At 30.2% G+C, this 17052-nt stretch overlaps 1 protein-coding gene across 1 annotated transcript; it reads right to left on the bottom strand.

The window, feature by feature from the left end:
• Positions 1-4829: 4829 nt before the first annotated feature.
• Positions 4830-10784, bottom strand: LOC126705552 (probable serine/threonine-protein kinase PBL17). The gene is made up of 6 exons (XM_050404605.1): positions 10179-10784; positions 9145-9455; positions 7798-7933; positions 7330-7466; positions 6818-6941; positions 4830-6032 (listed from the first exon to the last, which is right to left on the bottom strand). Exons 1-6 carry the CDS (start codon positions 10330-10332, stop codon positions 5482-5484), a joined length of 1413 nt encoding a protein of 470 aa, XP_050260562.1. The 5' UTR covers positions 10333-10784; the 3' UTR covers positions 4830-5481.
• Between the last annotated feature and the right edge of the window lie 6268 nt (positions 10785-17052).

The raw sequence follows: 17052 nt of genomic DNA, 5'->3' as shown, positions 1-17052 counted from the left end.
AAGAAGAAAAAAGTACATGAACCTATAAAGTAATTAGTTTTAAATTTTAATGGGTCTAAACTTTAAACAATGAAAAAAAATCACATGTTAGGTTGTGTTCCTAGCAACCTTGAAAGTAAAAGTAAAGGGAAAAAAAAAAAAACCATGAAATACCATCAGCCAATAAGTTTTAATGGGTTTAAACTACAAACAATGAACAAAAATAATCATAAACAATCATAGGTGCAGGGTTTGGTTACCAAGATCAGATAGTTGTAAAACACAACATTTCAACATTGATTTAGGGTTATGCAGAAGGCAACATAAATAACAGAAAATTGTTTTTACGTTGTCTGCTATGCCAACCATCTAAATATATTAATTCCAAAAACAATTAAATAAAATAATTCCTAGAATTATATGAGATAATTAAGAAGAACATCAAGCCATTGCGTGGATGTTATTTGTGGACGGCTGTCCATCATTGCAATTCATAGACTTTGTTGTTAATAAGACAATCGAGTTCAAAACTAAAAGCAATTAGGTGGCCTTTGTACTACAGGATTTGTTCTCGTTGAAGAATCAACTTGCTTCCTGCTATGGCTTCAATTTGATATGTGTGTTTTCTTTGTGAAAATTTGAGTGAGTATGAAGGGTTTCGACCTTGGCAGAAGTTTATATTTGTGAAAATTTTTGTTATAGAATTTTAGTTGAAATAGAATTTTCAAGCTTTTGAAACATATATCTAATAGAATTTTATTTAAACTAAACTATTGTAATACTTTTTTTTTTTTTTTTTTTTGAGGAAGTAAACTATTGTAATACTTGATAAGATATAAAACCAAAAATAAAAAGAATCTAAAAGAAAAAGAAAAAGAAAATAGTGATGACGTGGAAAATTGTGGGAGTTCCAAAGGCTATTTTCAAGCTTTTGAAACATATATCTAATAGAATTTTATTTAAACTAAACTATTGTAATACTTGATAAGATATAAAACCAAAAATAAAAAAAATCCAAAATAAAAAGAAAAAGAAAAAGAAAATAGTGATGACGTGGAAAATTAAACCAAAAATAAAAAGAATCTAAAATAAAAAGAAAAAGAAAATAGTGATGAAGTGGAAAATTGTGGGAGTTCCAAAGGTTTCGGTTATATATATATATATATATATATATATATATTAGCCACAAACCTGCGCGTTGCGCATGATAATTATTTTTATGGTAGTTTTATTAAATTTTTTTTATACAATTTAAACTAATTTAATAAAGAGTAATGTATTTTGTAATTATATTTTTATTCATTATAACAATAATCATAAATGTAATATAGAAACAATCATAAATCATAAATTTAATAATTTTTGTCGTACTAAAATGAAAAAAAATACAATTTTTCTCAAAAATTCAAAAGGCAATTTAACGAAAATATTTATTTTTTAATAAAAGTTATTTATAACATTTTGTGAATCATTAAAAAGAAAATAAAATTTAGAAATTATTCTTTTAGTTTTAAACAAACTTTCTCAAACTTATTTTTTCTGCCTACAATCCAAAACACTGAAAAAAGTAACTAAAAAAATTAATAAAACTTAACTATGATTAATTGAACCAATTAGGAAAAAAATTTGTTATTTATAATCTACTAAGGTTATTTTCTTTGCGGAAATTGTAATTTCGTCCACCCAAAACATATTATCAAATAATCAATTATTAGCAAAATCTAAGAATTAAATTTTTATATATGCATTGTTATAAAATAATAATAATAATAATTAAAGTAAAATTGCGAAAGATAAAATTTGTCTCTCATCCAATAACTTTTATTTAGCCAACCTTTGCTTTTCTCTAAATAAATTGCATTATAGAGTACTTTGTCTACCACAAAGGATTAAAAAATAAACAAAAATGGTTAAAGTCTCATAGTTTAACATCTAAATTGAGCACTATAAAAATCATGCTATCAAATTATAGTAGCTACCAAATTAAATTATCCAAATCATGCTATGTATTAGAATAATATTATATTTTTATATTTAATCCTTTATAATGCAATAGGATAACATTTAACAATCAAAGAGAGAGAGAGAGAGAGAGAGAGAGAGAGAAAACTGAATCGCATTAACCTAAAGTAGATTAAAGAATATAAAAAATTATCAACCTAAAGCGAAGATGCAAGAAAAATAAAAAATAAAAATCCACTCAAAAATTGTGTGTGTGTGTGTGTGTGTGTGAGAGAGAGAGAGAGAGAGAGAGAGAGAGAGAACCTTTTTTTTGTAAGGAAAAACTATGCATGGAATGAATGAGATAGTGACAAATTTATAGTAAGAAAGTGTGAATAAGAAGAGATAAAAATAGAGGAAGATGAAGAATGATATTAATGTAGAGAGTAGTGGGGAGATGAGAAGGTGAGAGAATGAGAGAAGGAGAAAGGTTAGAGAAGTAGTGGGGAGATGAAAAGGTAAGGGAGGAAGAAAGGTTGGAGAAGTGTAAATATGAAATAAAAAAAAATTATAAATAATTATAAGAAAATGGAAAAAAAAAGAAAAAGAAAAAAAAAAAAAAGATGATGACGTGGACGTTGACGTGGCTCAACGTGAGCACAGCAGCATTAAACGATACGCTTCAGCTTTTAGTAAGATAAAAATAGAGGAAGATGAAGGGAAAGATGAAGAATGATATTAATGTAGAGAGTAGTGGGGAGATGAGAAGGTGAGAGAATGAGAGAAGGAGAAAGGTTAGAGAAGTAGTGGGGAGATGAAAAGGTAAGGGAGGAAGAAAGGTTGGAGAAGTGTAAATATGAAATAAAAAAAAATTATAAATAATTATAAGAAAATGGAAAAAAAAAAGAAAAAGAAAAAGAAAAAGATGATGACGTGGACTTTGACGTGGCTCAACGTGAGCGCAGTAGCATTAAACGATACGCTTCAGCTTTTAGTAATATATTGATTTATTTATTTATTTATTATTTATTTATTTTTGTAAATTCAATAATTTAGTTTCTTCTGTAATAAATTAGGTGTTTTTATACTAGTAATTTTTTTTTGATCTAACAGTGAAGTTTTTATTATTATTATTATATAATGGTCGAATATTTTGATTTCTCCAATGCTAAACTTTTCAAGCTAAAGTTCTCGCAGGAGGTAATGGTGCTTAACATCATAAGCCTGACGCGCTGCCTAGCAGTATTACATTGTTTAGATGATTAAAATCATAACTTAAGAAGTTTCTAATTTTACTAATTATGAATTATATTCTGGATGGCTTCCAATCTATTTTTTTTGGTATTTATGTTCTGTTTTGTATTAATTATGAATTATAACCTCCTTCACATAATAAAATAATGATAATAATATTAAACTCCTGATGATCATGTATGGATGAGATTTTTGCAAATTACATTTGTTTATTGCAAACATATGGATGCCTACGTTGTTGCATTCCATTTAAGATTTGGAATAGGCGTAATTGGATCTGCTTTTTACACCTCCCTTGTTATTTGGGACTTTATTCATCTCCTTAGGCTTCTATTGAATCGAGAAATAGGTTTGATTTTTCTATCTTTTTGATATAAAGCATTCTTCGGATAATTCAAATCGTAGCAATTGGATGTTTGACTTGAGCTTATATGACATGACCAGAAACGAAGGTTCCATTGGAAAAATTATTTATTTTTATTTCTAATAGGAAGAACGAAAATTTAATTGAATAGGTTGATTGGCAAATAATGACTTGAATAGGTTGAATCTCTATGTTTTCCCAAATAAAAAGATAAAATAATTATATTTGTCCTTTATCTACTTGTCAGAATTCAATATAATACATTCAATTAGCAGTTAAAATTAATTGCTGAAATTGTATGTATTTTATATGCTTTAAATTATTTGATACTAGTAGATTGGTAAGGATTAAAGTTCACTTAATCACTTGATTTCCATGCTTTTTTTTGGTAAGGTTTGTTGATGGGTTGGGCGGGGCTGGTCTACCCCATTTTTACTTGGCCTATAGGCTTGGTGGATTAGGCCGAGCAGGTTGTTGATTACTCAAAAGATTAGGTTGAAAGAGAAAACCCCGGTTTATGGGTAATGCCTATTTTATCTTTAGCGGGTTGGGCTACTAGATTCGGCCAACTATGCTTTTTAAATAATTTTTTCTTTTTCTAATTTTAAATAAACAAATTGTTTAACTCTTATTTATTTATATATATTTTAAAAATCAAAGTTACCAAACTACTAGCAATATATATATAAAACATAATTTATCATAAATATTTTAACCATCCAATAATTAAGTGCGTGGTAGTAAGGTATTTCGATGGGCTGGCGGCTACTGGACCAATCTATGGGTCATGGGCAATTTGGTAACTCTTAAGTAAAAAATAGTTTTTTTTTCTTCTTATATTTAACATAATTATAAATTTTAGTTAACATTAAACCTTCTTCAAAGTCAACAAAAGGTAAGTGAAATTTTTTTTCGCACCTCCTCCCCTAGTTCCCATGTGATGCCACCACTGTTTCTTCTCCCCACTTCTTTACACTACCACCAGCATCGTTAATGTCTTTGCCACCACCACCTTACCACCTTCATCAATACCACCATTGTGTTTACCATCACTATGCCTTCATAAAATATAAATATTTTTAGTGCAAGCCAAAGAAGCAATATTTATGGGTTCATTTTGAGGATTGCAATAAAATATTTTTCATCACCAACATGCTAGGAAGATGAAATGTCTCTGTAATGTGCAATGCGTATTAAGTTGAATCCTTAGCTTCCAAACATGTTTAGCATCAAACTTTTTCCAAAAAACATGAGGGAAGGGTAATATGGTACATTTTCAAACTCTAGGAAATAAATGAACACAATCAATAACTCATGCCCAAATGAGACAATTCAAGAACCAAAATTAAAGGTTATCCCAGAAATAAATATCACTAAATTACAAGATCATAAATAAATTGGCATCTATCAAGAGCCTTATGATTTAGTGACACAATCAAGTTCTTCCATGGAGGAGGACTTGTTCGAGTCCTCTTCCCAATTGAAACCAAAATTGTTGTCTATCATAGAAAGAAATATTACTAAATTACAAGATCATAAATAAACTGGCTTATATCTCGACTTTAATGACTCAACAGCACCGTCTAGTTCTTTAGCGGAGGAGAACTTGGATTCTACGTCCTTTCCGCACTTGCTGTAAGCAAATAAGAACAATAACAACAACAGACTTATTTACACCCTTGCCTTGATTGTCAAGATGAGAAACCCACTACCTACCATCAGATGATCATAGAAAGATGAACAGCCGGCACAGCAGGTTACAATTTCAAAAGGGTTTTCTCTTTCCTTGATAGATCATAAAATAGACTAAGCTTAAGTAGAGAATGAAAGTACTAATACTTTGGCTGGATTTGCTACTAAGGGAAGGAGGATAACTACTATCTCAAAACACCACTTACAGATCTTATACAAGTTCAACTTCCATGTCTATATTTGGTACAGTTTTAACGTCTGGTAGAAGCTGACTTCTCACTGGACAATAAATCTGGAGAAGGACTATATACATCAGCATCGTTGAAAGGCTCACTTTTGCTCCTTCCTTTTCCTGGTTTGCTACTCCGCACCTCGGGTGCCCTCTCACTTCTAAATGGCTCTCTCTTCTGTGACTGAGTGACAGAGGTACCCTTTGGAACCTCATAAAGGGTTAGACTGCCTCCACTTTGAAGCATTGCCTCTTCATGGTTTTCTGCCTTTGACTGGAAAGTCTCAAGGATATCAACTACTTGGCTCATGAGAGGCCTCCCTTTTGGGTTTTGGCTAAGGCACTGGTATGCCAAATGGGCCACCTTCATTGCTGCTCTATTAGAGTATTGCCCCTCCAGCCTAGGGTCTAGGATCCTCAGAAGCTTCTTATTATTGTTCAAGAGTGGGCGGGCCCACTCAACCAAGTTATGTTCTCGGCTGGGCCTGCTCTTGTCCAATGCTTTCCTTCCAATGAGCAACTCAAGTAGTACCACACCAAATCCGTAAACATCACTTCGAGCTGTTAAATGCCCTGGTCAAGATTAATTAAAATTTCAGTTTATGGACTATAGTAGTTTCTATAACAATCTCTGAGGGTTATAATTTAAAAATAACTCATCAATGATACCTTGAACTGCCATATTTGAATGCTTTAAAATGATCAAATATTGACTTTCAAATATAAGAAAGGATACAATTGTAAAAGAGAAGAGAAAGTAGGAAAATATTTTATTTTATTTCATTTCATTTTGATGTTGGGTTGTGTGAATGAAATTGGAGAAGGTTTTTATTTTTATTTTTATTATTTTTAGTATTATATGCAAAAGAAAAAAAAAAAAAAAAACCAAAAAGAAAATATCTGAATTGTTTTTCAGATTTCTTTGGCTTGTCACAGATCCTGTCCAGTTTTAACAATACTATTTAACTTATATGGGAGCATAACAGACAACAAGAATAAGATATTTCTTCCTCTTTCCTTCCATCTTAGTAACAAAAGAACTTAGAAGATTCAAATCAATTAAAAACTGTTAAGGTTCACATTAATAAGCAATCTAAGTTACCATTTTTCCTACTTGGAAGTGATGAAAATGTCTTTTAGCAGTTCTTCAACGTTAATTGAATATAGTGAAGGTTGTACAGTCATTTTTTTTTATAGGTGAAATGTTAGTCATAGATCCAGATCATAATTACAAGTCAGAACAAATTCCTTTGTTTGGCAGAGATATTCTTAAAAGTGAAAGAAAAAAGAAAGCAAAATCACTATGTTATAAAATAAATCTGCATAATTGACTACTTAAAAAAATAAAAGGAACTCACCGGTCATTACATACTCAGGAGCAGCATATCCGTAAGTACCCATCACTCGTGTTGAAACATGGGTTTGGTCTCCCATTGGCCCATCCTTTGCAAGGCCAAAGTCTGAAAGTTTTGCATTAAAATCCTGCATGTTTTATTTCTAATTTATTTAGTTGAAGACAACCAGACTTCCTTAGGAAAAAGCATTCATTGGTTAAGCACTTGCACACTTATGTTTGTTTGATAAAAAAAAAGATACCAGTTTTTTATCTTCCCAAAAGAGAACAAGAAGAAAGATGAAACTTCATGACAATACAGAGCACAAGTTCACTGAATGGATCTTCTCTCTTTCCTAGTCTATGGCAGAGCAAAGTCCTGCATTGGAGCTTTGCTAGGAAGTATATTGGATTTTTTCCAAACTCATGCTCAGGAGGCTGGTTTTCTTTATTTTCCAAATGGCAACTGAAGCAAGATGTGTGTGTGTGTATGTATTATAAAAGCAACATACATATATCAAAGAAAAGACAACTAACCACATCCAGCAAGATGTTTGACGTCTTGAAATCACGGTATATGACGGGTCGTTCTGCACAATGAAGAAAAGCAAGTCCCTTTGCAGCATCTAATGCAATCTTCATTCTTCTTGACCAAGTTAATGTAGAGCCCACTCCTACCACCAGAACCAAATAGGATGAAGAAACAATAAGCACCAAAGGCTTAAATTTCTTTAAAAGTGTGCATTTTTTTCATCATGAGATTCAGGACATTTAAGAAATTTTTTTTTTGAGAAACCGGACATTTAAGATTTGGATTGTCAGAGAATATCCACTACTTTCCATACCCAGTGGAGTTGGGTAGTGAAGCATCACATGCATTACTTCATACTGTAATACAGAAGAACTCATGATAGAACTTTAAACAATATGTTAATGTTTAAGGGTAACTAGTACCACATGAGACCTCATTTCATCAAGTCAAAAAAAGTTCCACTGGATACTTACTGCGAAAAAGATGTCTTTCCAGGCTCCCACTTGCCATGTACTCATAAACTAACAGTCTGTGCTCCTCTTCACAGCAGTACCCAATAAGCTTCACAAGATTAGAGTGACGGAGCTGTCCTAAATAGTTGACTTCTGTCTACAAAACAAATAAAGAATGGTGAATACAAGAAATTAAACACCACCCCTCCCCCCGTGCCTCCCCCACACCCAAAACATGAAATGGCATTATTAATAACTAGCTTGGTTTATGGCCGATGGCAATAACAAGTGATCTTTACATAATGACATCTGCTAAATAGTCATTGAAAGTACAACGCATAACTAGTAATTGTTTATAGAGGAATAGTCATTGAAAGTACAACGGGAAGAAAGATAATGCTCCCTTTTTTAGGTCTTCCTTACCAAGTTAATTTCACAATTTTGAAGTACTGCCCCCTGCCGAAAACAGCCCTGAGGCAAGTGTAAAGAGCTAAGCCATTAGGGGTGAAGATTATATGTGAGAAGGTTCGTTTCTTTACCAAGTCACTTCTCAAGCCCATTAACCAGGACAGTTCATTGATTTCTCTAATATGCTAGATACTGACCAATCTAAGATAAATACTCTCCATCCTATATTTTTGGTCTTATTTAGAAAATCCAACTTTTTAAGGGTCATCATTTAATGCAAAGTATTTAAAAAAAAAAAAGTATAAGTTTGTGAAAAAGGAATACCGACTTTAATTAACGGTTAAATTCCAACCCCCCCAACCACATTTTTTTCCCCAATTGGGCATGATTTGTCTTAAGAAACTACTAAAGCATGGATAACTCATCTGAGCAAAAATTAGAAAACCCATCTTCAGTAGATTAGATGGTTGCTAATAAGGTCAGCTGTATAATAAAAGATACATTAGTTATTTAAATTAAAAAGAAAAAAAGAAAAAAGAAAAAGAACTAAGGGATACATCCTTAAATAAATGAGTACTGTACGGTAAAACAGACCAACTATTTCAGCAACATAAAGTAAAATGCAACTGCTTGTATGCATTATTAAATTTTGTAGTAAAGTCATTTATAATAATAATAAAATCTGCTGTGAAACTGTATTTCTAAGTGAAAAAACTAATAATTAGAAATAAACCAAGTGTTCCTGATCTATAAACTTATAAAGCTTTCTTTAAAAGTTAAGAAACTGTATCTCTATAATGCTGATTGATGTTTGATCCTTTCACATTATTGCATACTCATTATATCAGCAGAAACAGATTTAATTTACCTTTTCTCATTCATCAAAAGTCAATTTTTCCATGTAAACCTCATATTGATAAAGCAAATAAATAAACAGAGAGAACAAGGAAAGTCAAATACCAGCCATTCCCTGTCACCTTGGAACCCTTCTCGATTAAGCTCCTTGATGGCAACTTGGGTGGAAGTGTAACCGGGTCTCACATTCTCATCAATAACTCCCTTGTATACAATTCCAAACCCACCCTCACCAAGAATTAAATCTGGCCGGAATCGCTTTGTAGCCAACCTCATTTCCTCATATGTAAAGATATCAACATTACTATTAACAGGATTTTCACGGAGATCGTTGACATTCTTGGGAGCCAAGGAATTGCTACTTGCATTTTTTTCTTGTGAATTAATACATGTAGCCGATTCATGTCTTACTTCAACTGAAATTTCACAAAAGAAGGAAATATTATCAAGTTAAACATCAATAATTATATCAGTTAAATACTGTGTACTTGCCTTTAACAACTTCTCTGACATAAATTCAGCACATCGTAATTTAAAAATTGAAAACAATTTTCACAAAATCTTTCAGTTGATTTATGTTTTGGAATGTTCAAAACAAAAATGTAATGCTCACTTGCTGTTTGCAATAACTTATTAGTTTAGAATTAGAAGAGGACAACAACACAAACATGCAAGATTACTGGCATAGGCCTCAAATCTACTTCTCCAAGTATTATACATACCAAATTATATTCAAGAACTATATAACGGCTCAAGAATCTGGAGGTTAATTTAATCTCATTGCCAAAAAATTTTGAGTGGAAGAGTCGATGGATGTAACATATTTTTCTATTATGAAAAAAGCAAAAAACAAAATGTATGCCAAAAAATGCAACCATTTATTTTTATTAGCACTTTGAGTCTCTCTTACCAGATGCAAATTCTCATAATGTCTTATTAAGTGGCTACTAATCTATTAAAACCACCAATTATTGAACATTTATGGATCCCCAGAAAACTAAATTTCCTTTAAATGAAAAAGGAAATACATTATCAACAAATACACTAAAAAGAAAAGGTAGATTGAACAAATTTAAGAATATCCATAAATGTAACCAAAAAAAAAATGCTCATTTAATTACTTTTTTTTAAAAAATTACCTTGACTCGTATTAAGCAACTGGAGTTGTTGTTGTTGTTGCCGTTGGTATAGATGTTGTTGTTGTTGGTGGTGTTGTAATTGTTCTTGCTCTTCAATACTAAAACAAATCCCCATGAGTCTCAACCACAAGCACAATCCAGATTTGCATTTCATCTTCCCATTACAATTCTACAGAAACCATTTCTATTTCATCACGGTCACTCATAAACTCAAAAACTTGTCTTGTGGGTTTATCTTAAACAACGTCAAAAAATGTAAATGTTGGATTTTTCTCCCAAAAAAATGTCCAGATTTGATCCGAGTGGCTCCAAATCCGAAATGGGTTGCTGGGATTTCTGCCAATTTCACTGGATTCTGACCCGGGTTGCCGGAAAAAACAAAAACCCAGAATTTTTTTTTTCAAAGTGAAAGGCACAAACTTCGAAAGAAAAACCAACTAAGAGAGAGAGAGAGAGAGAGAAAGCGTGTCTAGTGTGTGTGTGTCCGCGCGTGACAGAGAGAGAGAGAGAGAAAAACAGACAGAGAGAGAGAGTGAATGAGTGGACGATTCCAATGGTTTGGTTTACAATAGGCGCCGATAGCGCCAAACGATTCGCAGCCGAAGCTAATGGGTTTGCATTTCCTTTGGGCCTCAGTTTGAGTTTATTACTCAATTTCCCATTTGAGTTTTGTTTTCCTGTTTTTGTTTTTTTGCTTTTGTCTTTTTTTATATGCTTTGTTTCCTCTTTAAGATACTGGCATAATCCTTTTTTTGTTTTTTTTTTTTTTTAATATCTAATTTTGTGACTACACTAATTTGAATTTCTTTATCTTTTGGAAAGTTTCTCAACACGGTTTCATTGACTTATTCACACCATTCATGTTTTATTATGTTGTAACGATTTTGATAAAGTACTATTTCAAACGTTACGTACTTGAGATAATGTGATTTTTTTTTTCGATTTTTGTAGTTTGACTTTATTTGCCTAAGAAGTAAAATCATATTTGGAGGTTTTCGGTAAAACAATGAGAAAAAAGTTTGCTTACAAACTAGTTTGTAGGTAATGATTAGAAAGTGTCATTAAAAAATGAGCATAGTTACATATTTTGAAAATCTAGCATTTTGATTATATGTTTTCTATGTTCTTAATATACATATTAAATTTCGTTTAAATTGGATATTATTTATTATTCGATCTATAAATTTATTTTTTTATGCATAATCTAAGACTACAAAAACTTGAAATTTAAACATTTGATTGATGACATTTAATCTCTTTGAAATTTTGTGAACATATAATAAAAAAAACGCGATTTCATGGTGGATAAGTCAAAATTCATATATAATGAAAATATATAAATAGAGAATATTGTTAGAGAAATCTTAGGAACACAATACTTTTCAAAAAGTAAAGTATTATTTATTGGAGTTATGCATCAATCACAAATAGGCTATATCAACCTATTTTTATTCCATACAAAAAAATCAACCGATATTTGGAAAAAAAAAAAATCGAAACTATTTGGTGTCCCTAGACCGTTCACCTAAAAGAACTACATGACTTATTTTTGGGGGGATTGTGCTTCTAACAAGGAAAATTATTGGGTGTGGCTTACCTTAAGTACTTTTTTAACTGGAATCTCCTTTTATTTTAATAAGAAACTGCCACATCACCCATTAATTAAATAAAAGGTGGAGATTAAAACTCACTACCACTTGTCATTGTATATTTAAAATAACAGAACATGTCTAGTTAAAAAAGTACTAGAAGTAAGTCAAACCCAAAAATATTTCGAATATTTTTCTTCAAAATAAAAAAAGTTCAAACATTTAAATTCACTCATAAAAAAAGACTTCAATACTTAAAGAAGTTTAAAAACTAGAAAATAATGAGAGAAGTTCCATAACTTTCGAAGCAAATATGAAGGAAATAATTGCTCTAAAATTTTAGGAGAGTGACTCTATAGTACTTGAGGAGGCAAAAATGAAGAGGATTTCAATTTCAAATCTCTCAAACAAATCTGCATTTGTTACTTTAATTTTATCTTAAGGGTAGGCATAATGTAGCAATTAAGAATACTAGCTTATAATCTTTATATATATGCATGCGATACATTTACAAATAAGCATAACTAAATGAGAATAAAAATTTTACCAAGTTTATATATAATGTTTGTATATTTGAAAATATAAAATAGCTACTTATAAAATAAATATAAATTTATCTTAAACAAATGAAAAACAAAATATAAAAAATCATTTAAATTGTTATCTATTAAATTCTCAATGTTATTAATTTTTTTTTTGTTTTTAATTTTCATTGATTTAAAATTGGTCTAGAATAGATGAGAACGAAACCTAAGTTGAAGTCTAAGTCTAACATTTCGTTATTTATTTATTTAATTTTCTCCAAACTACTCTTCTTCCTTGCAAAAGTCAAATCAAACTTTTCTTTTTTACTTTTTATTTTATTTTTGACTTTTCAACTTTTGCACCAATAACTTACTTGACACAAAATTAAAAAATTATATGAACATGTGACACAAAATTAGACTGTAGTTGAAAATCTAATTGAATTTTTTCTCACCTTTGAATATATATATATATATATATATGTATATATATATGTTTTTGTGTGTGTGTGAGAGAGAGAAATTAGTGCTAGTCTTATTTGGAGGTTGATTGAGGACAGTCATGAATTTCCATTATATTATTATTATTTTTTTAGAATACTAAGTATTTTAACATACATTCTTTATTATTCGAGATTTTTTCTGATATGCTTATCAAATTTCAATTGAGAGAGCTTTTTTGATTGAAGTATTATCGAACCCACTCAAAATATGAAAATTGGTGCTCAAACATTTATGTTACCTTGTTAATTGTAATAAAGCTATTGCATTTATCTTTTTTCGTATGCATTTTTTTTATTTAAAAAACATATTATTTGATGATTGTGGATTCACAAGCCTTGAATGCAACTAAGCATCTGTCTAGAGATTACATTTGTTCAGGCATTAATTAGAAAACAATTGAATGACATTGAAAATATACATATTTATAAAAAAAATTGTTTTTGTTTTTTTGAAACTTATAAATTAGAAGAAATCTACAATAGGCTGATAGTCTTTTATTCCATAAATCATGTTTTTTTCAGTAAATCTAAAAAAAAAAAGTCATAACTACTTGACCCTCTCAAAGTTCAATTGTTTATATTCTTGTTAGTGTAAGCATATTTATATGATTTGTATGCTAAAAAAATGTTGATTGATTTAGATTTGACTGTTTTGGTTTTCTTAGAAATGTTATACATAACTTCAATTTTGGCTGATGACCCTTTTATTTTGATGTTGAGTTGATGAATTTCACAGTTATATAAAGCTTTCGACTTAATTGGACACAATTCAAATTTGTTATAACACACAGAGTTCTACATCCATTGAGCACTAGTTTTTTTTTTCTACAAAGTTTGTAATTTTTAGTTGGATTTGGTTTGATCTTCCCAGTTGAGGCTTCCTCAGTCAAAAAAAAAAAAAAAACTTTAGTGAGTTATAAACGATGTTTAACAAAATATTGTTGTAAGGTATCCAAACTAGGATTTTTGTAGCAGTTGGTTGATAAAAAATATGTAAATATATTTCTATAAGATTTATATTAAAATGATCATATCTTATGGACCAGAACCAAGATAAAGAGATAGAAAAATAATTATTAAGCAGTTGATCGAGTCAAAAAAAAAATAAAAAGTGAGTAGTATTCAAAACAAATAAAAAATAAAGTAGTTGAAGAAAAATAATTATAATACATCCATTATACTTTCATAAATCGAGCAAAGTTATTGATGAATTGACAAAGTTATCCATGAAGAAAAATTATGGCCTAACACACACACACACAAAAAAACATATCAAATACAATAACAAACTTAGACATTGTAATAAGAGTGGTCCTATACCCTTCTTTCCCTAGGTGTATTTTGTGTTATGAAAAGGGAGAAGGTTTAGGACCACCTTCATGTTTGTAATCCTTCAAAGAAAACAAAGAAAGAATATTATTGAGTACAAATGGAGCCCATATCTTAGCTCATTAAGCAAAATTCTTTGATGATTTTATAGTATGGGTTGAAGGAAACCCCCATTTTCTTAGAAGCTGTAATTGCTCATGACATACCTGATGACTTTGTTTGAGTTTTGTTAATGAAGATAATTCAACAGGTTCCTATGAAAATAAATAAATAAATAAAATTGATGGGACAAGCTGCACCTTCTTTATTCACTCTAATTTTTTTTTTTTTTGGTGTGAAATGATAGAAATTTTATTTAAAAAAAAAATACAGATGAAGCCATGAAGGACACCAAATGGAAAGGCTCAAGCCTTTTGGCTAAAGGGGAGACCATGCACAAGCATTAGCTAGATCCGTGTCATACAAGACAAACACCTCAAATCATGACTTCCATAAAGCAAATAGGCCAAATGCTTCTTGCACAAACATGGATGTCCAATAAACTCTCAGACCATCTGCTACTGTGTGGTCATGGGTGGAATCACAAAGAAGGCATGGCCTCCTCTAAACTTCGCACTTTTGGGGGGACATGTAAAGACCAAAGGCGTTCCAAATTTCCCTCTATACCATTACTTGTGAGAATTCTCCACTCTACTCTTTTTGAAGGTGTAATGCAACTACGTATAATGAGAAAATACATGTTCTACTTATTCTATCTTTGAGTTGGGTATTAAAAGTTATTGATTGTTCATTTTATTTTATTTTGAATATATACTGAACTCAAACTATTAAACTAACTACCTTACATGTTCAGACTTGATTAATTTTTTTTATTGAGCAAATTTGAGATGGTTCACAAGCTACTTGATTATTTTAGCATATATAATAAACATTACAACTAATATTTTTCTTCCATTCAAATTACATTTATTAATTTAATTACATAGAATGATGTTCTTTTATGAAGTTACAAAAATTAGATTCAACAATCTTATATTGTTAGAAATTATATATAAGTATATGACTTTCACTACAAAATAGACTATTTATATTATCAATATATAAAATAATAATCACACATCAAAATAATTTATAAATAATAGATATTTTATGAACTTATATATTAACCCACAAAATCCAATCTCAAGTCTCTATGAATACATTTTTATTCATATATATAATAAATATATGACATTATATATACTTGAATCCAGTCCCATACTTATAAGCTTGTTCACAAATACATTATTAAATCAAAGCCTAAAATAAGAGTGAATTGGGTCATTGCTAAATAAATGAATATAAACAAACTTTTTTTTTTTCATTTGCTGTCATACTTTCCTGTTTATGTATAAGAAAACCTTATATTTTGGGGGTTAATTTGTAAGAAAGCTGTGATAGTATTGTTACAATAGTTCAAAATAATTTGGAAAGTTTCTATTTCAGATTATTAGAAAATTATTATTTAAAAATATGAACACATTTATCTTTATTATAAAAAAATAAAAAATAAAAAAAAAAGCGCAAAACAAATGTTGGAAGGCAGAGATTTTTTTGTTTGTTTGTTTTGTTTTGTTTTGGAATATGTTTTGTTCTGTCAAAGAAAACAGAACAAAAGACATTCATTATTCGGAGATTTTTTTTTATTTTTTTTGGCAATTGGGTCAAATATATTGGGCCCAAAATAATCCGAATCGACCCGACACAAATCCAGGCCCAATATTAATTACTCAGTGTATCACAAATTAACAATTCACAATCCGAATTGATTTGATAAATCTGCTTTTGAGTTCTGCAATGGCTGACGAAGCAAACAGAGCTGTAAGTATTTGAATATTTTCTTTCAATCACTCTGTTTCACATTTTGGATTATTTCTCTCTCTTTATTTATTTGCTTGTTTTTAGTTTTTAGTTTCAATTGCAACTTAAGGTTGGGTTCTTTTTGTGTTAAATAATATGGTAGTATGAATTTGGTAACAAGATGTGAACTGGGTCTTTCATGATTTGGTAAATACAAGGTGTGAATTGGGTTTTTCATGATTTAGTTGTATAAGGTGTGAGCTATGTCTTTCATGATTTTGAAACAACTTATGCTTTTATTTATTTGATTGTACATGCATACGTACATATATATTTTTTGGGTACTTTGTCTCTTGCTAGTCTTTGTCATAGTTAATTAAGATAAAGGAAATTTGTGGGAATTGCTTCATATGCATTTTTTAAGTATCTTTGCTTTGGTCAAGGTTGGAAACACAAAGCAGTGTCGTTACTTATGGGAATAGTTTCATTAGAATACTTCTTTATTGTATTCTTCCTTAATCCTTGAAAAAAGTTGAAGATTAGTATGCACATATACTAAATCTTCAACACGTTAGGAGTCATTTTGTTGCTCCTCAATGAATAAATGAAGGGGCATGTACTCTGATTCCTCTCACAATGTGATGACGAACAAGGTTGTCCAAAAAGCTTGAAGGCTAAGATTCGAAGAGTCCCATGGATATAACACCAAACCTTTGGCTTTAAATTCCACCTATCTTGCAAGTAATCGAAGGAATCAAACACATTCATATTTCCTATAAACATACCATGCTTTGCATTCACCTGCTTTCTATGTTCATTATTTGGAAAGAATCTTCTTAAACACTTGTTCATCTCCTCATAAATTTCAATATTTTATGTGGAGGAACATGATTTGGAGTCTCACCAAGTGATTGGTTGGTATAGTGGATAGATAAAAAATAGCAATAATAGTCATAAAAATGAGTTTGTTTACTATAAAATGGAGAGAAGAGAAAAAAATACAACTACTTTGACTTCAACTTATTAAACAAACTTAATTATTAAAAAAATTATTATACTTAGGATTCAAGGTCTGAACCATGCAATGAAG

This window comes from Quercus robur, chromosome 11, assembly GCF_932294415.1.
Source record: "Quercus robur chromosome 11, dhQueRobu3.1, whole genome shotgun sequence".
Lineage (NCBI taxonomy): Eukaryota > Viridiplantae > Streptophyta > Magnoliopsida > Fagales > Fagaceae > Quercus > Quercus robur.
The sequence above is the reverse complement of the archived record's forward strand: the minus strand, read 5'-3'. Positions and strand labels throughout refer to the sequence as shown.